At 41.6% G+C, this 22,340-nt stretch overlaps 1 protein-coding gene and 2 pseudogenes across 15 annotated transcripts in view; 2 read left to right on the forward strand and 1 right to left on the reverse strand.

Moving 5' to 3' along the window:
* The window catches only part of Ppp3cc (protein phosphatase 3 catalytic subunit gamma), a 72,097-nt gene that overhangs the window by 22,535 nt on the left and 27,222 nt on the right, over positions 1 to 22,340 (reverse strand). For 13 of the 15 annotated variants that reach the window (XM_087584916.1, XM_087584912.1, XM_087584920.1 and 10 more), the window contains 5 exons: positions 17,898 to 18,009; positions 8,992 to 9,137; positions 7,221 to 7,360; positions 2,286 to 2,363; positions 2,108 to 2,202 (listed from right to left, as the gene is read on the reverse strand). In XM_087584916.1, coding sequence (XP_087441042.1) covers positions 2,108 to 2,202; positions 2,286 to 2,363; positions 7,221 to 7,360; positions 8,992 to 9,137; positions 17,898 to 18,009 — 571 coding nt within the window. Of the gene's footprint in view, positions 1 to 489; positions 2,203 to 2,285; positions 2,364 to 7,220; positions 7,361 to 8,991; positions 9,138 to 17,897; positions 18,010 to 22,340 lie in introns of all 15 variants that reach the window. The other 2 variants (XR_015637866.1, XR_015637865.1) reach the window with 2 other exon arrangements.
* Positions 12,228 to 12,715, forward strand: LOC148001025 (large ribosomal subunit protein uL29 pseudogene; annotated as a pseudogene).
* Positions 14,661 to 15,083, forward strand: LOC148001026 (mitochondrial pyruvate carrier 1 pseudogene; annotated as a pseudogene).

Genomic DNA, 22,340 nt, shown 5'->3' on the forward strand with positions numbered 1-22,340 from the left:
TACAACTTGGGTACCAATGAACCTAAAGATCTCTCCAAAGAAGCTTAGCTTGCAGAACACTGCCTAACATGCATGAGGCCTGGCACCATATACATCAGATATGGCACATGCCTGTAATTCCAGTATTCTGGAATGGAGGCAGGATTAGAATTTGTCATCATAGGCAATAAAGCAAATTCAAAGGCCATTTGGCCTAGGTCTCAAAAAAAGAAGAAAGAAAGAAAGAAAGAAAGAAAGAAAGAAAGAAAGAAAGAAAGAGAGAGAGAGAGAAAGAAAGAAAGAAAGAAGAAAAAAGAAAAAGAAAACAAACAAAAGACATGAAAAGCAGCCATAGAAAGAGGAGGTGCCAGAGTTCTTCTCAGAACTAAAGAAGCATTTGTAAACTGCTTGGGTGGTGGCACATGTCTTTAACCCCAGCACTTGGAAGGCAGCAGGAGCAGCTCTCTGTGAGTCTGAGGCCAGCCTGGTCTACATAGTAATTTCCAGGACAGCCAGAGCTGCATAGAGAAACTCTGTGTGTGTGTGTGTGTGTGTGTGTGTGTGTGTGTGTGTGTGTGTGTGTGTGTGTGTGTGTGTGTATTTCTGCTAAGCTCACTCTGTGTGTGTGTGTGTGTGTGTGTGTGTGTGTGTGTGTGTATTTCTGCTAAGCACACTGGGGAGCCCCCAGGCTTTCCACAGATGATCTAAATAGTGGCACAAAAAGAGGCATAGGAGCACAAGCATCCCTGACGATGCTAAATAATAAAGTATATACATACTTGATAAAAAAGGAAACTAGGAAAAAGCCCAAGCTGCTAATCCATGTGAAATATTAGGGAAAAGAAATAACATAGCAGAGCACTATAGGACAATTGGATTAGACAACAGCCTGGAGCAATTAATAAAGCTAAGGTTAGGGGAGAGTTAAAATAATGAGTGATCAGGGCTGGAAGTGGAGCTCAGTACCAGAATACCTCCTAGCAAGCGTAAGGCCATAGGTTCTAACAGAGCACAAGATTAAAAGAGAAAAGACAAAGGGACACTCAGATTTTTTTAAAAAAATCATTTTTAATTTTATGCACATTGCTGTTTTGCTTGCATGTATGTCTGTGTGAAGGTCTTCAATCCCCTGAAACTAGGGTTACAGGCAGTTGTGTGCTGCCATGTGGGTGTGGGAATTGAACCAGGTCCTGTGAAAGAGCAGCCAATGGTCCTAACCACTGAGCCATCTCTCCAGCTATCAGTTTGATTTTAAATGAAACAAAACAGGGGCAGTGGTGGCTCACCGCCTTTAACCCCAACATTTATGAGGCAGAAGCAGGTAGATCTCCAAATTGAGGCCAGCCTGGTCTACAGAGTGAGTTCCAGAACAGCCAGGGCTACACAGAGACATCCTATCTCCAAACAAAGAAACCACCTAATGGAGAGCCAGGTATGATGGTGGATGTCTAAATCCCAGCATTAGGGAGGCCGAAGCAGGATGATGAGTTTGAAGCTGGCTTGGGTTGTACAGTAAGACCCCATTTGTTTAGTTGAAAATACTAAACAAATATACTCCCAAAGAGCCCAATCTCTTAGGAGATGGAGGCCAAGCAGTAGCTTACATTCTAAATGTATTGACCTTCTTTTCTAGTAAGATCTCCTCTTTATCTAGGTGTGGTAGTACATACCTGTAACCCTATCCCTTGGGAGATGAAGCATGAGGACCCCAAGTTCAAAGCCAGTCTGCATTACATAGCAAAATCTTGTCTCAGAACAGAACAAACGAAAAGAGGAGTGGGTGAGAGAGAGGGAGAGATGTCACAATCCCGTGGAGCTGGGTACAGAGCAGAGTAAGATACCAGAGACTGAAGCTGAGCCCTTCCCATGCTAAACACCTGCTTTACTACTAAGCCACATTCCTTACCCAAGATCTGGTCATTTGACTGAAACTCTGTACTTAAAAATAGGTGTTCAGGATATAGCCAGGAGTTAGAGTACCTGCTTCACAAACACAAGGTCCTGGGTTTGATCCACAAAACCAAAAAATAAAAATAAACAAATGAACACAATAATAATATAAAACACAAAATTAAAGTAGAGCGCACAGCCACTAACAGTTCACTCAGATATTGCTGGGCTTCTTTACCTTTATTGTTATAGACATCTAGGTAATTGGGGGCAGAGAAAATTGTAATGAGTGATGGAAAGCCAGTTGCTTGGTTCTTCCTGTACATTCGGTACCTGGAAAAAGAGAGATAACCTCAGGCATCTTTACACTAAAAGTAAAGCCTCTGCAGGAATATGAGAGTCTAAATGCAACTTACCCAGCATCCTGGGCTTCATGGGCTCTGATTATTGATAATAAACTATTGTTCTGTAAAAATTCACAAACTGCAGGGTAACTGAAAAAGAAAATGAGAAAGCCAAAGTATGGAATTATAGCAGTTTTAATAGGAAGAAACAGAAAACCCAAGCTGAGAGTTGTTTTAAGATTACAGATACTACAGACTATACAATTTAAGACTTACTTTATGTCTATGAGGATTTTGCCTGTTGGTATGTATGTGCACCATTTGAGGCCTAGTTCCCACAGAGACCAAAGGAAGGTAGCAGATCCTATGGGTCTGGAGTTACAATTATAAACCATGAGTGCTGGGAACTGAACCTAGGTGCTAGAGCAATTTTAAAAGTGATAAATTTTTTCTTTATCCTGACTAGCTTCCAAATAAATGAGAGAGACTATAAGACTTGTTTAATCAAGCTTTACAGCACAATTGCTGGACAATATTAATCTATTTTAATCCTCTAAAATAATCTGGCTACCTCCCAATCAATATCCCCAAGATACTTGCATCTTAGCATTGCTTTGGCTCTCTCTGCTCCAGGTGTGTTCTCAAGGTCTCCTCCACCCTCTCTTCACAGTGAATCCTACTTCCCATCCCTCTCCTCCCCCTTCACCCAGGCTGGCATCGGAAGTCCAGCCCCATTCTCTCCTCTGCTCAACCACTGGCTGATCAGCTTTTATTGACAAACCAGAAAATAAATAAGGAGCAGTGTTTACACAACAAGGAGGAAGAGATTCTTATAAGCATTACAATGCCACAGCATTTGAATAATACAAGGATGATCTTTGAACAGTGCAGGGTCACATTATGCCTACACCCAGGTCCTCTGGAAGAACAGCCAGTTCTCTAAACCTGGGAGCCATCTCTTCAGCCCTAGCACTCAACTCTTACAAAAAGCTCAGGAACCAGTGATTTCTGTTTCACATGACTATCAAACCTGAAGAAGACACCTTAGAATACAAACAATTTCTCCATCTTTTAATTTATTTTATTTTAACACTAATATTAAAATCGAAATTTTTGGTATTTTGATATGAAAATGTATCACAACTCCATGTATGCAGCATGTATGTGTATACAGTAAATGCTACAAAATTAGTGCATTTTTTAAAAATCATCAAAACTTTAGGCAAATTAAAAGGAACTACTTAAAAGGATCTGTATGTAATATTAATAGCAAGATAATACTATGCATGGCTATCTCAGGAGGTTATAAGTATTATAGACCACCATACTCTAATGAAATCTGCATATACTCCTAAAATGGTCTTTTTTTTTAACTTTTCTGAATGACAAAAAGGAAGAACTAGAGAATGAATATACAATTATATGAGCATTTGTAGATGTTAATTGCTTATCTTTTAAAAAATATTTCTTTCTTGAATTGGGTTATAACTAAGCTGTTCTACTACTTGTGTAGCATACGAAGTCCTGGGTTCAACACCTGTATACCATACTCTAGGGATGCTACACATACATGTAACCCCTGTACTTGGGAAGTGAGACAGAAGATTCAGAAGTTCAAGGCCATCTTTTCTTACATAGTAAGTTTGAGACCAGCATGGGATGCAAGGGGTCCTGTCTGAGAAAAAAGCAGGCAACTTTGTTTTTCACTATGGTCACCTGTATATTGACATTATCTTGATTTCAGAACAGGAAGTCCCCTCTTGACCAGCATAGAAACAGCAATCTGTCAGCCATTCATAGATGGTGAAGCAGTTTTGTGAAGGCCTTAGGAATGAGGAAAGAGGCTGTGGACTCCTGGTAAAGCCCACAACCAAGGAGTTGTGCCATGAGACATTGTTCCTAGGGTCTCTATGAGGTTTAAGATCCTAGGATCCTCTGGCCATATTTTCATCAACCACTTAAGTGTATGTCTTCGTGCATAATGACATTTTTTGTAAATGTAAGATTGAATCCTTAATGTTGAACTCATGGCCAGGAATGCAACTCCCACTTGACAACTCTGTAAGTTACATTCCAGTGTGCTTGTGCTCCTGGACACTGTTTGAGTGACACTGTTTTCAACACTGAGAAAGACTGCTGACAAAAAAGTGCAAAGACAGAAACAAAACTACTGCAAGAAGGATAGAGTGATGGCTCAGGGGTTAAGAGCAGTTACTGCTCTTGCAGAAGATCTGGTTTGGCTCTTAGCACCCACATCCATAACTCAAGTTCCAGGGGGTCTGATGCTTTCTTCTGGCCTCCTTGGATACCAGGAAGACACATGTGCAGAAACATACTTGTGAGCAAAACACTCCTATACATAAAACAAAAAAAGACTAAAAACAAAAGTCAGTGCCGTGTATGGGCTGGCTCAGGTGAATCTGTTGTTTTGCTCAGTGGGTCTGCAAATGCTCTAAGAGTTCAGGGAGGACTGACTGGGTTGCAGTGAACTCAGGTGAGTATGGGGACAGCTGCAATCCCCAAGGAGAAGATCTGGGTGGAAAGCCTGGGTTGTAAGAGGTGTTGGCAAGTAGCCACAGGAACTGTAACAAATGACATTCGGCCAATAATGCTAAGTCCTTAAGCAACATCATGAGAGGGAAAAGTTAAATTCTTTCAGTAAATAGGTCATTAGAAAGATAGATGGCAGAATAGAATTCAAAAAGGTTATTTTAAAAAATGTCTAGAGGCAAATTAAGGCTTCTTTTACACGTACATATCATTTAATTACTATTTTGGGTTTTTTTTTGTTTTGTTTTGTTTTGTTTTTTTTGGCTTGACAAACCATACCAATAGGACAATAACTTCCAGGAAAAGTCCTAAATCAGTATCCTAGTTTTTTGTTTGTTTATTTTTGTTTTTTGTTTTTTGTGTATGACAGAAGTTCCAAAAGTTGGGAGCGAGCTGGTAAGCAGCACCCTCCATGGCCTCTCCATTAGCTGCCTCCAGCCCTGATTCAGTTCTTGTTTTGACTTCCTCCAATGACAGATTATAATCTGGATAAGCCAAATGAACCCTTTTCCTTCCCAACTTGCTTTTTGGTCATAGTGTTTTGTCACAGCAACAATAACCCTAAGACAGTAGCCCTGGCTGGTTTGGCACCCACTATATAGATGATGCTGTCCTTGGGCTCACATCGAGCAGCCTGCCTCCGTTTCTCAAATGCTGGGATTAAAGGTGTACACCACCATGCATGCTCAGTATCTAGTTTAATGGAAATTATATATTGTCTTAGTCAGGGTTTCTGTTCCTGCACAAACATCATGACCAAGAAGCAAGTTGGGGAGGAAAGGGTTTATTCAGCTTACACTTCCACATTGCTGTTCATCACCAAAGGAAGCCAGGACTGGAACTCAGGCAGGTCAGGAAGCAGGAGCTGATGCAGAGGTTGCTTCTTTTGGCTTGCTCAGCTTACTCTCTTACAGAACCCAAGACCACCAGCCCAGGGACGGCACCACCCACAAGGGGACTTCCCACCTTGATCACTAATTGAGAAAATGCCTTACAGCTGGATCTCATGGAGGCATTTTCTTAAGGGAGGTTCCTTTCTCTGTGATAACTCCAGCTTGTGTCAAGTTGACATACAAAACTAACTGAGATAGATAGATAGATAGATAGATAGATAGATAGATAGATAGATAGATAGATAAGGGATTAGAGACATGCTCAGTGTTAAAGAACACTTCTTGTTCTTGCAGAGAACCCAGGTTTGGTTTGCAGTACTGCTCTCTCACCCCAAGATGGCTCACAGTCATCTGTAACTACTAGTTCCAAGGGACCCAATGCCACTTCTGGTCTCTACAAGCACCAGGCACACATGCACACATGTAGTTCACACACACACACACACACACACACACACACACACACACACACACACAGGCAAAGCATTACACACATAAAAATAGATCATTAGGAAGTATCTAGATGATATCTAGAAATAATACTAATTTAGAACTTATAACAATGAGATATTAGGAGAGGTTTTTAACTAATCTATACTTCTTATGATCTCACGTCTAAGAATATATTAAGACTTTTCTGCTATTAAGAAATTGAACAAGTGCTTGTCCAGGATGTGTAAGGCCTTGGATTTGCTCTCCAACACCAAAATGAAAGGAAGGGGAGAAGGAGGGGAGAAAAAGGACAGAGAGCAAAGAGAAATAAGAATACAGAGAATGAGACTAAACAGAAGTCTATACTACATGTTTGAGACCTAAGCCACTAAGTAAAATTTCATAAAACCAGGTGTGGAGGCACATGCTTTTAATTCCAGCAATCAGGAGGCGGAGGGGCAGAGGAGGGGCAGAGGAGGGGCAGAGGAGGGGCAGAGGAGGGGCAGAGGGGCAGAGGGGCAGAGGGGCAGAGGGGCAGAGAGGCAGAGGCAGAGGCAGAGGCAAGTAGATTTCTGAATTCGAAGTCAGCTTGGTCTACAGGGCAAGCTTCAGGATAGCCGGGACTACACCAAGACACCTTGTCTCAAAAAAGAAAAAAAGATTAATTTTATAAAACCAGGGTTTGAGAGATGGTTCAGTGGTTAAGAACACTTACCACTCTTGTAGAAGACCCAAGTTTAGTTCTTAGCACCCACATGGTGGTTCCACAATTCCAGTTCTAGTGGATATCATACCCTCCTCTAATTTTAGAGGGCACCAGGCACACACTTAGTACATAGACATACAGGTACAATATTCATATAGAAAAAATTTTTTTAAAAATTTTAAAAATAATTCCATTAAATGGATCACAGTGGGCTGGACAGATCCCTCAGTGGTCCTCTTTTAGACCTAAACTCAGTTCCCAACACCACACTGAGTGGGTCACAACTGCCTATAATTCCAGCTCCTGGATATCTTATGTCTCTAGCCTCTCTCTGTGCACCTCCACTCATGTGCACAACCACATATGTAATTAAAGAAAAACGTAAATAGAATGATCCCAATTTGTTTCATTGTTTTTCCAGCTTACCTGAAGAAGTAGGAGCAGCCTCGGACAGTGTTGTGGGTGTAGTGCTCCAGGGTCTTCTCACTACCATAATCCTCTAAGGGATCAGACCAAAGCAGATCGCACACTGGCCCAAATGCAGGAGGTTCAGCAAACCTATCTAACTAGAAGACACACAAGGACCAAAAGAAGAAGAAGAAAAAAATCAGGAAAGTAAAAGGCTCTTGGGAGCAGCAGATCAAAAGTCCCCTTGTCCCTACAGGAAAGCATTGCAGATGAAGCAGGGAGCCCCAAGGACGGTCTCTTGAGAAAATGAGAGCTCCACAGTAAATGTGTATAAGTATCCTATCCTGTGATCTAAGAGTCCTGGAGAAAGGGGCTGCTCCTTCCATGCTATCTACTGCAGCATTCATTTAACTCAAATGTGAAATTAGCCATCACAAAACATTCTGAAGACTAAAGTTGACTTTAGTCCTCTATGGGGGGGCCTGTGAGAAGGAGGCTTCTACTGCTCGCTTCGTTCCTATGGAGATGTTTTCTATTGTGAAAGGCCTTTAATTCCTTCCATTCTATGCAGTGGTGACATTTAATATTTGTCATTAACTTATATTTTAAATTACTGCTTTCATTAAAAACACAAGAAAAATCAAAGAATAAAAATGTTTTTGAACACACCCAAACATCTGAGAGTCAAGAAAAGGGGTTCTGCTGAGTGAGAGGACAGCTTTTTACTATAGCCGATTAACAGTGGTTAGATATGAAATCTACTAAAGGAGAAAGGCTGGACATGTAAAAGCCAGCACACAGGTGTACCTCTTTACTGGGGAGACTGCTGTGAGCTCAAGGAAATCCTGCATTTGTATTTCTGTGTGGGAACTGAGGAGATGAAGGTGAGGCAAGTGCACAAAGCTGTTCCTTTTTTCTGTCATGAAGACACAGAATCTTGGAAATAATCACCACATAAGGCAAATGGACAACCAATTCATATCCTTTAGGATGCTAATGTCAATGCATCTCACAGCTGCCAGAGCTCAGGGCACTTATTCAAATTTCCTCATTTACAAAAAAAATGAACTCAAAGGTTAAGGGGCCTGGCCAAGGCTCCACATTCATGTTCTTTCTTGGCACACTGGAACATCATTTAAAGTTTTAAAGCTGGGCATGGTGGCACACGTCCAATGACTACAGCGTTTTAGTGGAGAGGCAGAACTGTCTTGAGTTCAAGACTAGCCGGGGCTTTGCAGAGAGACCCTGCTTAAAACATACAAATATGTTTTTTAAAGTTTCAAAGTTATACTATAAGAATAGTATGCTTTTGGCTATTAAGATTTAATTTTCAGGCCAAGCAGTGGTGGCACATATTTTTAATCCTACCACTTAGAGGCAGAGGCAGGAGGATCTGAGAGTGCAAGGCCAGTCTGCTCTACAGAGCAAATTCCAGGACAGCATGGGCTACAGAGAGAAACCTTGTCTCAAAAACAAAAACAAAAACAAAAACAAAAACAAAAAAAAACAAAAAAAAAACAAAAAAAACCAAAAAAACCAAAAAACAAAACAAAAAAAAAAAACCAAAACAACAGAAACTTTAATTCTTAAAAAGAGAAAGGACTATGTTTCTCCAAGTGTTAATAAAGCTCTCTGACAATGACAAGATCACCAGTCAGTTCTGTTTTTCTACTCTGATAATATTTTTACTTAACCTCAGCAATTGCTACATGGCATAGATATTCATTGGCTGGGATAAAGAACAAAAATTCAAAATCATACTCTATGAAAATAGTAAAAGGTTACTTACTTTCCTAATGTCGTCTAAACAAGTAATTTCAGGAGACATTCCTCCGTGTACACAGAGAAACTGCTGGTTTAAGAGGGCAGCAAGAGGAAGACAGTCGAAAGTGTGCATGCACGCTTCGTACACCAGCTCTGAATACTTGATCCGACCTACTCAAAGAGGACAGTGTCAGGGGATGAACAGCGTCATACTGAAGAGACTTAACCAAGTGAAGCTAGCTCAGAAGCTACCGGTCACAGGCAAGTCTGAAGACCCTGTCCCAGAAATGTCCTTTAAGAGTAGCATACAAGGGCTAACCAAACACCCTTCCCTTTCTAAAGATTTAGATTAACTTTCGAGCTCTGTTGCCCCGGAAACGTGATAAGGCAGCTGGCTGTCCATGTCTTATTAGTCAGCATCATTTACCTGGGGGAAGGTTATGGCTTTAGGCTCCTGAGGGTCCCTTTAGGATTCTCAAATTCTGCCATAAAAGCCTTTACATACAGTGCTGGCACTGGCGATCCCTGGAGCTTCTAAGACAGAGTATTTCCCAGCCCCACCCCATGTGGAACTGTCTCCACAGAACTGAAAACTATTTCTGTATCAGAAACCTTTTTGATCTTTTTTTTTTTTTGGTTTTTAGAAAGATTATTTTTATGTGCATGAGTTGTTTGCCTGTGTGTATATTCATGCATTGAGCACATGCCTGGTGAGGTGGCCAGAAGAGCATTGGATCCCCTAGCACCTGAGTTCAGAACTGTTGTGAGCTGCCGTGTGGCTAATGCTGGGAGCTGAACCTGGGTCCTTTCTGCAAGAGCAGCTCTTAGCCACTGAGTCATTTTCTCCAGCCCTTCCTTTCTGGCTCATTAAAAAATGTGTAAGTGAATTATTACTACTCTAGTTTATGTAAAACCTTTTGCATTTTTGAATTTATTTTTTATTTGTGTGTGTGTGTGTGCCTACCTAAGTTATGCACACTGTGTATGTGCAGGTGCCCTCAGAGGGCAGAAGCAGAATTAGAGTCCTTGGACCTGGAGTAACAGACAGTTGGGAGTCACCCAGTGTGATGTGAGTGCTGGGAACTTTACCTAGGTTTCCCCCAATGCAGCAGATTACAATTCTTTTTAAATCCAGTCCTAGGGGAAAGCCAGTGCTCTTAACGTCTGAGCCATCTCTCCAGCTCCTGCTTTTTATATTTTGATTTGGATGTCCAGTTGGAACTATGGTATAAGAAAATACTCCCAAATGGGCAGATTGTAGGTTTGCCACAATTCTCCAGGAAGAAAAAGACATGAAGTAACAGGTAAAAACTCTAAAGATGGGCTTTTAAAATTTAAAAACAAAACAAAACAAAAACAAAAAAAACCAAACATTTTCCTCCTTGGTGTTACAGTGTGGTTATGAGTTGAATGTATCTCTCAAGGGATGTGTGGGTTTCAGAGTTGGATGTTACCAGACAGTGCAGAACCTTTTTTTTTTTTCTTTTCTTTTCTTTTTTTCCGGAGCTGGGGACCGAACCCAGGGCCTTGCGCTTACTAGGCAAGCGCTCTACCACTGAGCCAAATCCCCAACCCCAGTGTAGAACCTTTAAGAAGAGAAACCTTGGGCTGGAGAGATGGCTCAGTGGTTAAGAGCACTGACTGGGGGCTGGGGATTTAGCTCAGTGGTAGAGCGCTTACCTAGGAAGCGCAAGGCCCTGGGTTCGGTCCCCAGCTCCGGGGGAAAAAAAAAAAAAAAAAAAAAAAAGAGCACTGACTGCTCTTTCAAAGGTCCTGAGTTCAAATCCTAGCAACCACATGGTGGCTCACAACCATCTGTAATGAGATCTGATGGCCTCTTCTGGTGTGTCTGAAGACAGCTATAGTGTACTTTTATATAATAAATAAATCTTAAAAACAAAGAAAAAAAAAAGAGAAACCTTAATAGGTAGAGCCTAGTGAAGTCACTGGGGCACTGCCCCCCAGAAGGAAGAGATGTTGTGAGATCCTCAGTAGTTCTTCCAAGAAGGCTTTTCTCTCATCTTTGGCCCTGTGTGTATTCTCTGTCTGTCTCTCTCTTTCTCTCTCTGTCTGTCTCTCTCATGTGTTCTCCCAACATGAAGTCCTCACCAGTTCAAAACCAATGCTGGTAACATAACCTGAAACCTCCAAAACTATATGCTAAATAAACAAAGCTCTTTCCTTTATAAGGTACCCAGCTTCAAGGCTTTTGTTAGAGCAATAAAAAACAGACTATACAGTTAGCCTTGGATTTCAAAATCAAGCTGTGTCTTTAGAGAAGACTAGACAATATGCATGCAGGCAGCCCTACAGTCCGGGAAATCCTTTCTCTTCCAAGACCCTGTGAAGATTAGGTCACCTACAAGAGAACAGAACTGTATCCAGCAAATTATTATCTTCATGGTAGTGATTTGTGTTTGTTTCTTCATTCATTCATTCATTCATTCATTCATTTATTTATTTATTTATTTATTTATTTATTTATTTATTTATTTGGAGCTGGGGACCGAACCCAGGGCCTTGCGCTTGCTAGGCAAGCGCTCTACCGCTGAGCTAAATCCCCAACCCCGTGTTTGTTTCTTCTTATAGTCTGTAAATGTCCAGAGAAAAGCACACTGCAGAGTAAAAGCCTGGTACTGGTTTCAGGGAATAAAGTGAGGGTTATGAATCTTAATCTGGACCAGAGTGCAGGACCTAGGCAGTAGGAAAGACTAGAGATCCCTAAAGGACACTGTAAACCGGAGCCAGGCATGGGTGCACACACCTTCGATCCCAGTAAGTTCCAGAATAGCTATGGTTACACAGAAAAACCCTATCTCAAACAGACAGACAAAGGAAAGTATAAACAAAGGTGAGAAGGCCTCCCACTCATGACAATCCAGGCTATCTTTGTGGCTGATACTGAGGGACTCGTTTTTTTTTATTTAAGGGAATCTGTGGGCTCTTTTCGTGCTGCACAGAGGCGGTTAAGACCATGTATTTCATAGCGTATGCAATTGTGAGGATCATGACCATGCAGTGTTGATCTCCTTACAGTTACAGCCTCACTTTGCTATTTCAAAAGCAGAGCCAGCTGTCAGTATACAACTGTTCAAAATAAAAGCAAACAAAAAAATCTTTACTACATAGTCAGTGCTAGATATTTCCCTCTAAAAACCCAAAGGCAGAATCACCTTTGTTAGTAGGTAGTTCAAGGCCAGCCTGGGTAGTCTAACAAGCTCTTGTCTTAAAAACACCTCCTCCCTTCTTTCAAACCAGGGGGCCTCAGTGGTGAACAATTCAGCAATGGCCAAGATTAAGGCTCAGGATCTGTATACCAAGGAGGAGGAGCTGTTGAAACAACTGGACAATCTAAAGGTGGAACTGTCCCTGCTTCTCGCCGCCAAAGTGACAAGCAGCGCTGTGTCCAAGTTCTCCAAGATATAAGTCGTAGGCAAATCCATCACCCGTCCTCACTGTCATTAATCAGACTCAAAAGGAAAACCTCAGGATATTCTACAAGGGAGAGAGAAGTACAAGCCCCTGGACCTGCAGACCATGAAGACTAGAGCTGTACACTGCCAGTTCACCAAGCAGGAAGAGAAGCTGAAGACCAAGGAGCAGCAGCGGAAGAAGGAGCAGCAGCGGAAGGAGCAGCTATACCCACTGCGCAAGTGTGCAGTCAAGGCCTGAGACAACAATGACAATAAAGTGCAAGACTGACTAAAAAAAAAAAACCTCCCAAAAAGACATCAGTTATTCTTTTCTTTGTTATTCAAATTTTCTTGGGCTTTAAAAGAGAAAACGAGAAATTGAAAAATAAATCTCTCACTACAAATAAGAATGAAAGTGATACAGACCTGATGACACTGGTGACATGGGCTTGTGATCCCAGCTATTTAGGAGCTAAGAGGGGGTCCCAAAAATTCAAGGCTAACCTGGGGAACTCAGACTCTTTCTTAAAGCAAAAACTAAAAATAGGACCGTTTAAAAAAAAAACTGATATAGACAAGAAAACCACACCCCTTAAAAGCCTGCAGCTGCACACTCTGCAACTGCATCACTTAGCAGTAATTATATGGTTCTGATTCTAAAAACCACAGTGGCCTCGTAAGATCAGTACACACACACACACACACACACACACACTCACACACACACTCACACACACACACACATGCGCTCTTTCCTCATATAAGAACGACATTTTATATTTGTACGTTAGTGTGTCAGCAGACGGAGTGACTGGGCCCAAGTACAGCTAAAAGCACACTGAAAGCCAGCAGACAAGAGACAGGAGGTGTAGAATTCTGGGCAAAATAAGAAACTTAAAAGCATTTCCTGAACCTATTGTTCTATCTTCTAAAAATACTCAGAACCAATTATGCTGATCACAAACGAAATCTGCTTCACTCTCTAGCACCAAACTCCATAAAAGAACAAACAAAAGAAAACTGTTTCTTTTTTTTTTTTTTTTTTTTTTGGTTCTTTTTTTTCGGAGCTGGGGACCGAACCCAGGGCCTTGCACTTCCTAGGTAAGCGCTCTACCACTGAGCTAAATCCCCAGCCCCCAAGAAAACTGTTTCTTAAAAGGGAGAATAGGTGGGGGAAGTGACAGTAAATGTCCCTTAAAAAACAAGTCAACCCAGGAGCCTGAGCCAAGGAGCTGTGCAAAGCCAGGGCAAGGCAGAGGACCCGCTGTCAGAACGGGAACTAGCTCACCACTTCACTCAGAACAGGCATCTGTAGGCCCTGGTCTCGCTACTCAGTTAATTCTAAGTACAAGTAGCTGACTTCCATCAGGCAGGTCCCAGGTCCTTTGTCACCTATTTTATATATATATATTGTTTAATTTTTTTAGGCAAGACCAGTTTATGTTAGAGAAATTATAAAGTCCTTTAAAATATTCAAGCAGAGTTGAGAGTTCTCAAAGGCACTGGACTGGCACAGTTACTACTTCTTTCACATCTTGTGTGTCACAAATGAGGAAGGCCGAGAACAGCTTTCAGGAGTCAGTCCTTTGCTTCCCAGGGACTGCTCAGGGTCAGACTCAGTAGCTCTCACTGGCCCTGCAGTCATTCTTAGCCAACTGCATACAGCTAGCTGGATTACTAGGAGAGCGTCAAAACCTGTATATGGGCCAGAGGCATCACTCAGTGGGACACAGCTCTTGTTGCTGAGGCTGTACCTAAATTCAATCCTCAGGACCCACATGACAAAAGGGAGAAATCATCTCTGTGACTTCCACAGAAGCCATGGCATGCTCCTCATGCACATAGACAAAATAAAAAATAAAAGTAAAAAATATTTATTTAAGCCAAGCAGTGGTGACATGCCTTTAATTCCAGAGGCAGAGGCAGAGGCAGAGGCAGAGAGGCAGAGGCAGAGAGGCAGAGGCAGAGAGGCAGAGGCAGAGGCAGAGAGGCAGAGGCAGAGGCAGAGGCAGAGGCAGAGGCAGAGGCAGAGGCAGAGGCAGAGGCAGAGGCAGAGGCAGAGGCAGAGGCAGAGGCAGAGGCAGAGGCAGAGGCAGAGGCAGAGGCAGAGGCAGGCGGATCTCTGAGGTCGAGGCCAGCCTGATCTACAGCTTGAGTTCCAGGATAGCCAGGGCTACACAGAGAAACCCTGTCATGAAAAACCAAAAAAGGAGAGCACAGAGGGCCTCAGCTGGGTCAACACTGGACTCATCTGTCTAGGTAGTGGCTTTGCTGCCTATGGCACGGCCAAGGCTGGAGCACCGGTGTGCAAAGCGGCAGACTATGACCAAGCAAGGACTTCCAGGACTATCTCATGAGTATGAACTTCTGGGGACCAGTTGCCAACTGGGGTCTCCCCACTGCTGCTATCAATGACATGAAGAACTCTCCACAGATTATCAGTGAGCAGATGACTTTTGCCCTCTGTTGCTATTCTCAACATTCACAAGATTTGCCTACAAGGTACAACCTTGAAACTGGCTTCTGTTTACGTGCCATGTGACAAACGAAGTAGCTCAGCTCATTCAGGGAGGACGACTTATCAACTACGAGATGAGTAAGTGGCCATCTGCGTAGCAGTGCAAGGACCAGCTCTTGAAAGGGACCGTGCTCCAGCCACTGCTGCAGCCACAGATCATGTCAGCATGAATAGTCGTGCTGAGGGGAAAACACGGAAGACTATCTTTAATGACCAGGCTAATATTATTGAATAGCTGAGAGTCCCTAAACCAACTCTCTGCTGCCTTATCAATGCTAAATTTTGTCTTCATCAAGAGTAGTTCAAAATATGCAACTAATTTAATAATTTTGAATGATGGTTCATCTATAACAATCTATAGTAATATGTATACTAATATTGTACTTAATTAGCCTTTTATCTATTGTATTTGTGTAATAAAAAATCCAAGGGAACAAAATTTTATAACTACTAGCACTTTTATAGCTACAAGTCCTCAAAATTCTTGACTTTTTCTTTAATGACTATAGTATAACCCTTAGTTGGACACATGTCTACACGTAATTTCCAGTAATAACAAGTATCAGTGTTTTCCATATATCTATATGTAATTCAGATCTGTTAACTTAATGGCAATAAATGCTTTAAATATTTGCAAAAAAAGAAAAAAAGAAAGAAAGAAAACAAATAAAAGCCATTTAAACACTTGGTTCTCAACTGCATCATTTTTAAGATAGCAGATTGAAAAAAATTACAGAAGTAATACAAATAGTGGCAAAAATAATTCAAATATTTCAAACATGAAAATAAGACCCTCTGACCCAGCATGAGAAGTAAACACTAGTGCCAATTTCTTTTGTGCACAGTGAGCAAGTCAGCCAGTGATTTCTCTCAGCTAAGACTAAGCATCTCTCCACATAGCACATAGGGATCCCTTATATTTAAATAGTGGCCTCATATTGCTTTAAAAGTTATTTTGGGGGGGATAGGGATTTAGCTCAGCGGTAGAGCGTTTGCCTAGCAAGCGCAAGGCCCTGGGTTCGGTCCCCAGCTCCGAAAAAAAGAAAAATAAATAAAAGTTATTTTGGGAGCCAGAAAGATGATTTAGCAGGTAAAGTATTTGCTGTGTAAGACTGCAAACCTAAGTTCAATCTTCGGAGCCCACATAAATAAAAGGCAAAAGGAAAAACTGGACTCCACAAGAAGTTTTCTAACTTCTATACTCCCACATCCCTTTCTGATACTAGTATATTGTACTTAATTAGTCTTTTATTGACATTAGTTACTTTTGTTGTTATAATTAACACTGCAACGAGCATCCTTAAGAAGCAAATATCTACTGTTTTTTAGCCACTCGTGTTAGACAAACTGTAACAAGACTTCCAATGGCTTCCACTTTGTGTAATTATACACTTCTTTTAAGTCCGTGGGACTCTGACTATAATGAGCCTCTCGCTGTCACACTTCACTAGATGGAAAGGGAAGAGTCTTCTGGATGGACCTGGCCCAATCACACCAGCCATTAAAGAGCAGAGGTTTCCTCCAGCTAGCTGATTGCAGAAGTCAGACATTCATCTAAGCTGAGCCAGAAGAAAGCCAACATCTACCTTTGGGAACCATATGTCTGTTTTTCTTTTCTTTTCTTTTTTTTTTTTTTTTTTTGGTTCTTTTTTTCGGAGCTGGGGACCGAACCCAGGCCTTGCGCTTCCTAGGTAAGTGCTCTACCACTGAGCTAAATCCCCAGCCCCAGGAACCATATGTCAAAAACCTAAAAGCAATCTTTAAAAACTGAGAGTGACACACCCACCCACCGCCAGTTGGGAGGTAAAAGGAAAAGTAAGGACTTTAATCATGTTTGCAAGGACTCCAAACAACTACTAATCTCAGAGGAGGACTCTAATAAAGTCCTCACATGGTCCCAGTTGAGCAAAGCCTACCAGAGAATCTGTGTGACGTGCTCCCTGTGCAAGTCACTAAACTCCTAACAGTTGCTTTAGCAGCAGTACGGAGTGTACATGATATTTGAGAAGTCAAAACACTAAGAAAAGAGAATGTATACTTCACAAATATTCACAAATGTAATCTTCACAAATATTTCAAAATTGCTGTCCAAATATTTGACACCAATTTAAGTCCTTACCAAATCTACTTTGAAACCCTTCCTGGTCATTATCTGATGGTGTTTCTGGGGCTGGAATGATCTGAAGATCCTTTACTTGCAACAGACTTTCTTGTCTCTTTTGCTGTTTTTTGAGACAGGGTTTCATGTAGCTCAAACTGACCTCGAATTCACCACTTAACCAAGGCTGGCCTTGGATTCCTAATCCTCTTGTCTTTACCTCTCAAGTGCTGGGATCACAGACATGTCCATCAAGCCTTGCTTACAATTTGCTTGAATAATTCTGATCTTGCTTTCAGGCTACACTGGGAGGAAGAAAGCTATTTTAACCTGTTCTATGTCCAGTAAAGCTACTAGCAACATGACTCAGTATAAGCACATCGAACCCTGTCAAATAGGGACTACCACGTAAGTATAGTGGCGTGTGGATGCTGAACAAACTCATCCTCTCATCAGCAATATAAGAGCATTTAACTTTTCTTCTCCATCTTCTTTTAAACAGCATCTCACTCCTATAGCCCAAGCTGGCTTCAAAGTTGTGGTGATCCTTCTGCCTCAGCCTCCCAAGTGCTGAGCTACAGGCAAGAGTCATCAAATTGGCTTGAGTTTTCCATTTTGAAGGTATAATTTTTGTTTGTTTGTTTGTCTGTTTGTTTGTTTAGTATAGAATAGAGTTTATTCAGGGCATGGGGAAGGGAGTTGAGAGGGCAGTAGAGACAGAGAAAGGCAGAGGAAGAGGGAGAGGGAGAGGGAGAGGGAGAGGGAGAGGGAGAGGGAGAGGGAGAGGGAGAGGGAGAGGGAGAGGGAGAGGGAGAGAGTGAGTTGATTGAAGGTATAATCTTAACTGAGTGTGGCAGCACCTGAGATAACTAACTGTCCTGGAGGGACCTATGTATACTCACATTCTTGTTTGAAGGTGAAGTACTCTGTAAGATGCCTGCATTCATGATTCCCTCGAAGCAGAAACAATGTTTTAGGATGGTTAATCTTTAAGCTCCACAGATACAGCACACACTAGGAAACACAATTAGAGGATAAATGTTCTTCATGACCATGACAATACACAAACACATTTTATTTAGATCCAAATGGTGTGCCATGTGGTACATCTCACTGAAAGCCCAAGTTGTAAATGGAACCTTCTAGCTTCTGCATGCTACCCTTAAATCTGGTAGAATAAATAGCCTTCATAAACATCTCACCTAAGTATCTAAATATTCAGGACTCTCTGGGCAAAGCTACCCACATATGTATTACAACTGTAAAATCTGCATCACTATTTTAAAATGGAAAAACACTAGGACCAGGAACAAGGCAAAAATATTAAGTATTTGTTACTATTCAGCATTACAATAGAGGTGTAGCATATATAAGAAGACAAATGAAACCAGGTAAAGGCTTTAGAATGGGTAAAGGAAAAATTAAAAGCAGACAATATAATTCTAAAACTAAAAAGACCCCAGAAAAATCAATGATAAAAGCAGCTTAATAAAAGAATTCAGCGGGGTTGGGGATTTAGCTCAGTGGTAGAGCGCTTGCCTAGGAAGCGCAAGGCTCTGGGTTCGGTCCCCAGCTCCGAAAAAAAAAAAAAGAAAAAAAAAAAAGAATTCAGCAAAATAGGATATAAAATTGAATACATAAATAAACATGTAAGGGGGTGGTGGTCTGGTGCTATGATATTCAAATGCTAAACTCTGTACCCCAAGATTTGACTGCTTCAAAACAAGCAGATCCTCACAAATACCAGCTTTTGTTGTATAAACCTTGCCCCCCAAGTTGTCCCTGATTCTTTAATAAAGATGCCTACAACCTGGGCTGGGCAGAAGAGAGGGGAGGCTGATTGAAGGTTCCCAGGCTTCAAGGAGGAGGAGGAGAAGGCAGAAGTCGCCATGGGGGAGATAGACCATGAGAGCATGGCCATGAGGACCGGCCTGTTAGAGTAGGAGTGGTCCAAGCAGAACACACAAGTGATATACTGGGGATATTGACAGGGAAGTAGACAGAATACTATAGAGAGCTGATATCTGCCCAGCTCTAGTGCTTTAAGGCTTGTTTTAGATCTAAAGGGTTTTGTGTCTTTTATTTGAGAACTATATGGTCTAAGTAGGGTAACCATCTGCCTCCCCCTCCAGAATAGTAGCACCAACAAAAGGTTGGGGATATGGCTCAGTTGCTAGAGTGCCTGCTCAGCATGCACAAGGTCCTGAGTTCGATCCCAGTACCCATAAACATTACATAATGTCCCATACCCATAATTCTAGCCCTTAAGAAATGGAAGCAGAAGAATCAGTAAGAACTAGTAGTTCAAGGTTAACCTCAGCTATTCAGTGAATTGAAGGCTTAGGCCACATGATATATTATATCCAACCCCCACCCCACCAGAACAAAAACCAAATACAGAAACAAAAACATAATGTCCTGAACCAAACAAGGTAGCATAGGCCTGGTTACCCCTGAACTCAGGCAAAAAGAGCATGAATTCAAGGCTAGCTTAGACTACATAAGAAATTCTAGACTAACCTGCTTACATAATAAAACTTGAGGTCAAATAAAATAAAATAAAATAAAATAAAATAAAAACCCTGTGCCCTACCACATGCCTCAATCTACCAGAAGTCCAGAAACAGATCCAAGGTCATATGAACACCTATACACAGTAAAGGTGGCATCTTAAGTCACCAGGTAAGGGGTTGGGGATTTAGCTCAGTGGTAGAGTGCTTGCCTAGGAAGCGCAAGGCCCTGGGTTCGATCCCCAGCTCCAAAAAAAAGAACCAAAAAAAAAAAAAAAAGTCACCAGTAAAAGCTGTGCACGGCAGCACATCTTGGAACCTCAGCACCAAGTAGGTTAGAGCAGGAGAACTGCCTTGAATTGGAGGCTAGCCTGTGCTACAGTATAAAGCCTTATCTCATAAAAACAGGGGGGAAAGATCACTGGGGTAATGAGCTTTTTAATGAAACAGAAATAAACTTAGATCTAATCTTACATAGTACCCAACAAGTGACGAATGAATGAGGGATCTAAGGGTTAAAATGAAGTTCAACAAGAATATATGGCTGTAGGGAAGAAATTTTAATGATTAGAGATCCAGACAGCCATGTTTCTATTTATGTAAGAACGAGGGGGCACTGGGGCTAGAGAGATGGCTCAGCAGTAAGATCACTCATTGCTCTCCCAGAGGACCTAGGCTCAGTTCCCAGCACCCACATGGTGATTTACAACCATCTATCAACTCCAGTTCCAGGGTACCTGATGTCCTTTTCTGGCCTCTGGGGTACCAGGCACATACATGGGCTACACACATACATATTGGTCAATATTCACATATATAAAACAAATTAAAAAAAAAAAGCTGAGTGGTGGTACATGCCTTTGATACCAGCACTCAGGATCTCTGAGTTCAAGGCCAGCCTGGTCTACAGAGTAAGTTCCAGGACAACCAGGGCTATATAGAGAAACCTCGTTTAAAAAAAAAAAAAAAAAGAAAGAAAGGAAAGGAAAGGAAAGGAAAGGAAAGGAAAGGAAAAGAAAAAAGAAATTGCATGAAATTTCATGGTAAAGACAAGGCAAAAGTTCACAACATTATCATAGTAAAATACTGGCAACAAACACATGTATACACAGGGTAAGCCACACTATGACACTGTAACAAAGAATGAGAAAGAATGTTAACTGTCATTTCTAGTTAGGTGAAAAAAAATATAGAAAAGAGTATTGGGTTGTAGTGGTGGTGGAGAAATGGCTCAGCGGTTAAGAGCACTGACTGCTCTTCCAAAGGTCCTCAGTTCAATTCCCAGCAACCACATGGTGGCTCACAACCATCTGTAATGGGATCTGATTCCCTCTTCTGGTGTGTCTCAAGACAGCAACTGTGTAATCATAAAATAATAAATAAATCAAAAAACAAAAGAAAGAATATGGGATGTTACCCTTTATAAAGACCGGAATATATGACATGCATACTCATCTACTTAAGAAACATGGGAAAGTTTGATAAACCTGACACTACAGAGGAAAAGGAAAAGGAAGGGTGAGAACCCCTGAGTGGGGAGGGAGGGAGGTAGGGAGGGAGGGAGGGAGGGAAGGAGGGAGGGAGGGAGAGAGAGAGAGAGAGAGAGAGAGAGAGAGAGAGAATGTGTGTGTATCTTTCTGTCCATCCACCCTGATCTGCTACTGATATCTTTTATCCATATCATACACTGATTAGCAAATTCCAAAATCTGAAATATTCCAGAATCTGAAACTTTTTGAGGGCCAACTTGATACTCCAAAAGATTTGACTTTGGAGCATTCAAAGATTTGACTTGTGGATAAGGGATGTTCCACTGGCAACATTTATGTAAATGCTTCACTACTTGAAAACCTCTGTAGAAACACATCTTGTCTCAAGCACTTCAGATCCCAGGACTCCTTATATACTAGACTCTCACACACACACACACACACACACACACACACACACACACACACGATAACATTTCTGAGTGGGGGTTCTGTACCTGTTCTTACACTCCAGCAGTCCACTGGTAACATAACTGTCAGAGTAATGGTTGTAAACACAAATATGGCTGTGCTACTCCTCTCAAGCCCCCCAAATCAGAAAAAAAAAAGCAATTAAAATAACATCACAGGTGCTTCACATCACATCCAGAACAAATCTAAACTCCCTGACAGTGCAAGGTCTGTCAACACCTAAGCTCTGCCAGTCTGTCTGCTCCAGCTCTCACTTCCTGCTTGCGGCCCTAGCCTTGCTACTATCAGGGCTGTTCCTGTCACTGAGATCTCATTCTCTATGTCCTCTAGTGGAAGGGATCCCACTCAGCTGTTATTTCTCTTGAAGGTCATTCCAGTTTCTACCCAAATATTACCATCTCTGAAAGCCTGCTCTGAGTGATTCAGCTAAATTAGTTGTTCCTAGCTCCTTTATCCCTTTTCTGATTTCAGTTTCATCAATGCTAAGCAAATTATATAGAAATTAGCATACAAGATTCTCAGTGGAAAATTAAGAACTTAAGTTTAAGAATTTGATTTAAAGTCCGTCATGCCATTTAAAGACATATTTTAGTGAGATGATCAGTAGGTAAAGGGCTTGTTTTGTAAGCTGGTGACTGGAGTTCAATCAGGGAACTCACATAAATGTGAAAAAGACACAACAAACTCCACAAAGGTGTCCTCTGACCTCTGTGCACTGTAGCATACTCACCCACACATATGCCGTGCACACCCACCCTCTCCACCCCACACGGTAACTCATCTTTTTAAATTTACAGAATATTCAAGACACTAACTTCAGCAATATACAGAACAAAAATGGCAAATAAGTTTGTGCCATTTTCAGTATGGTGGT

The sequence above is a fragment of the Rattus norvegicus genome, chromosome 15, assembly GCF_021556685.1.
Source record: "Rattus norvegicus strain SHRSP/BbbUtx chromosome 15, alternate assembly SHRSP_T2T, whole genome shotgun sequence".
NCBI classification, from domain to species: Eukaryota; Metazoa; Chordata; class Mammalia; order Rodentia; family Muridae; genus Rattus; species Rattus norvegicus.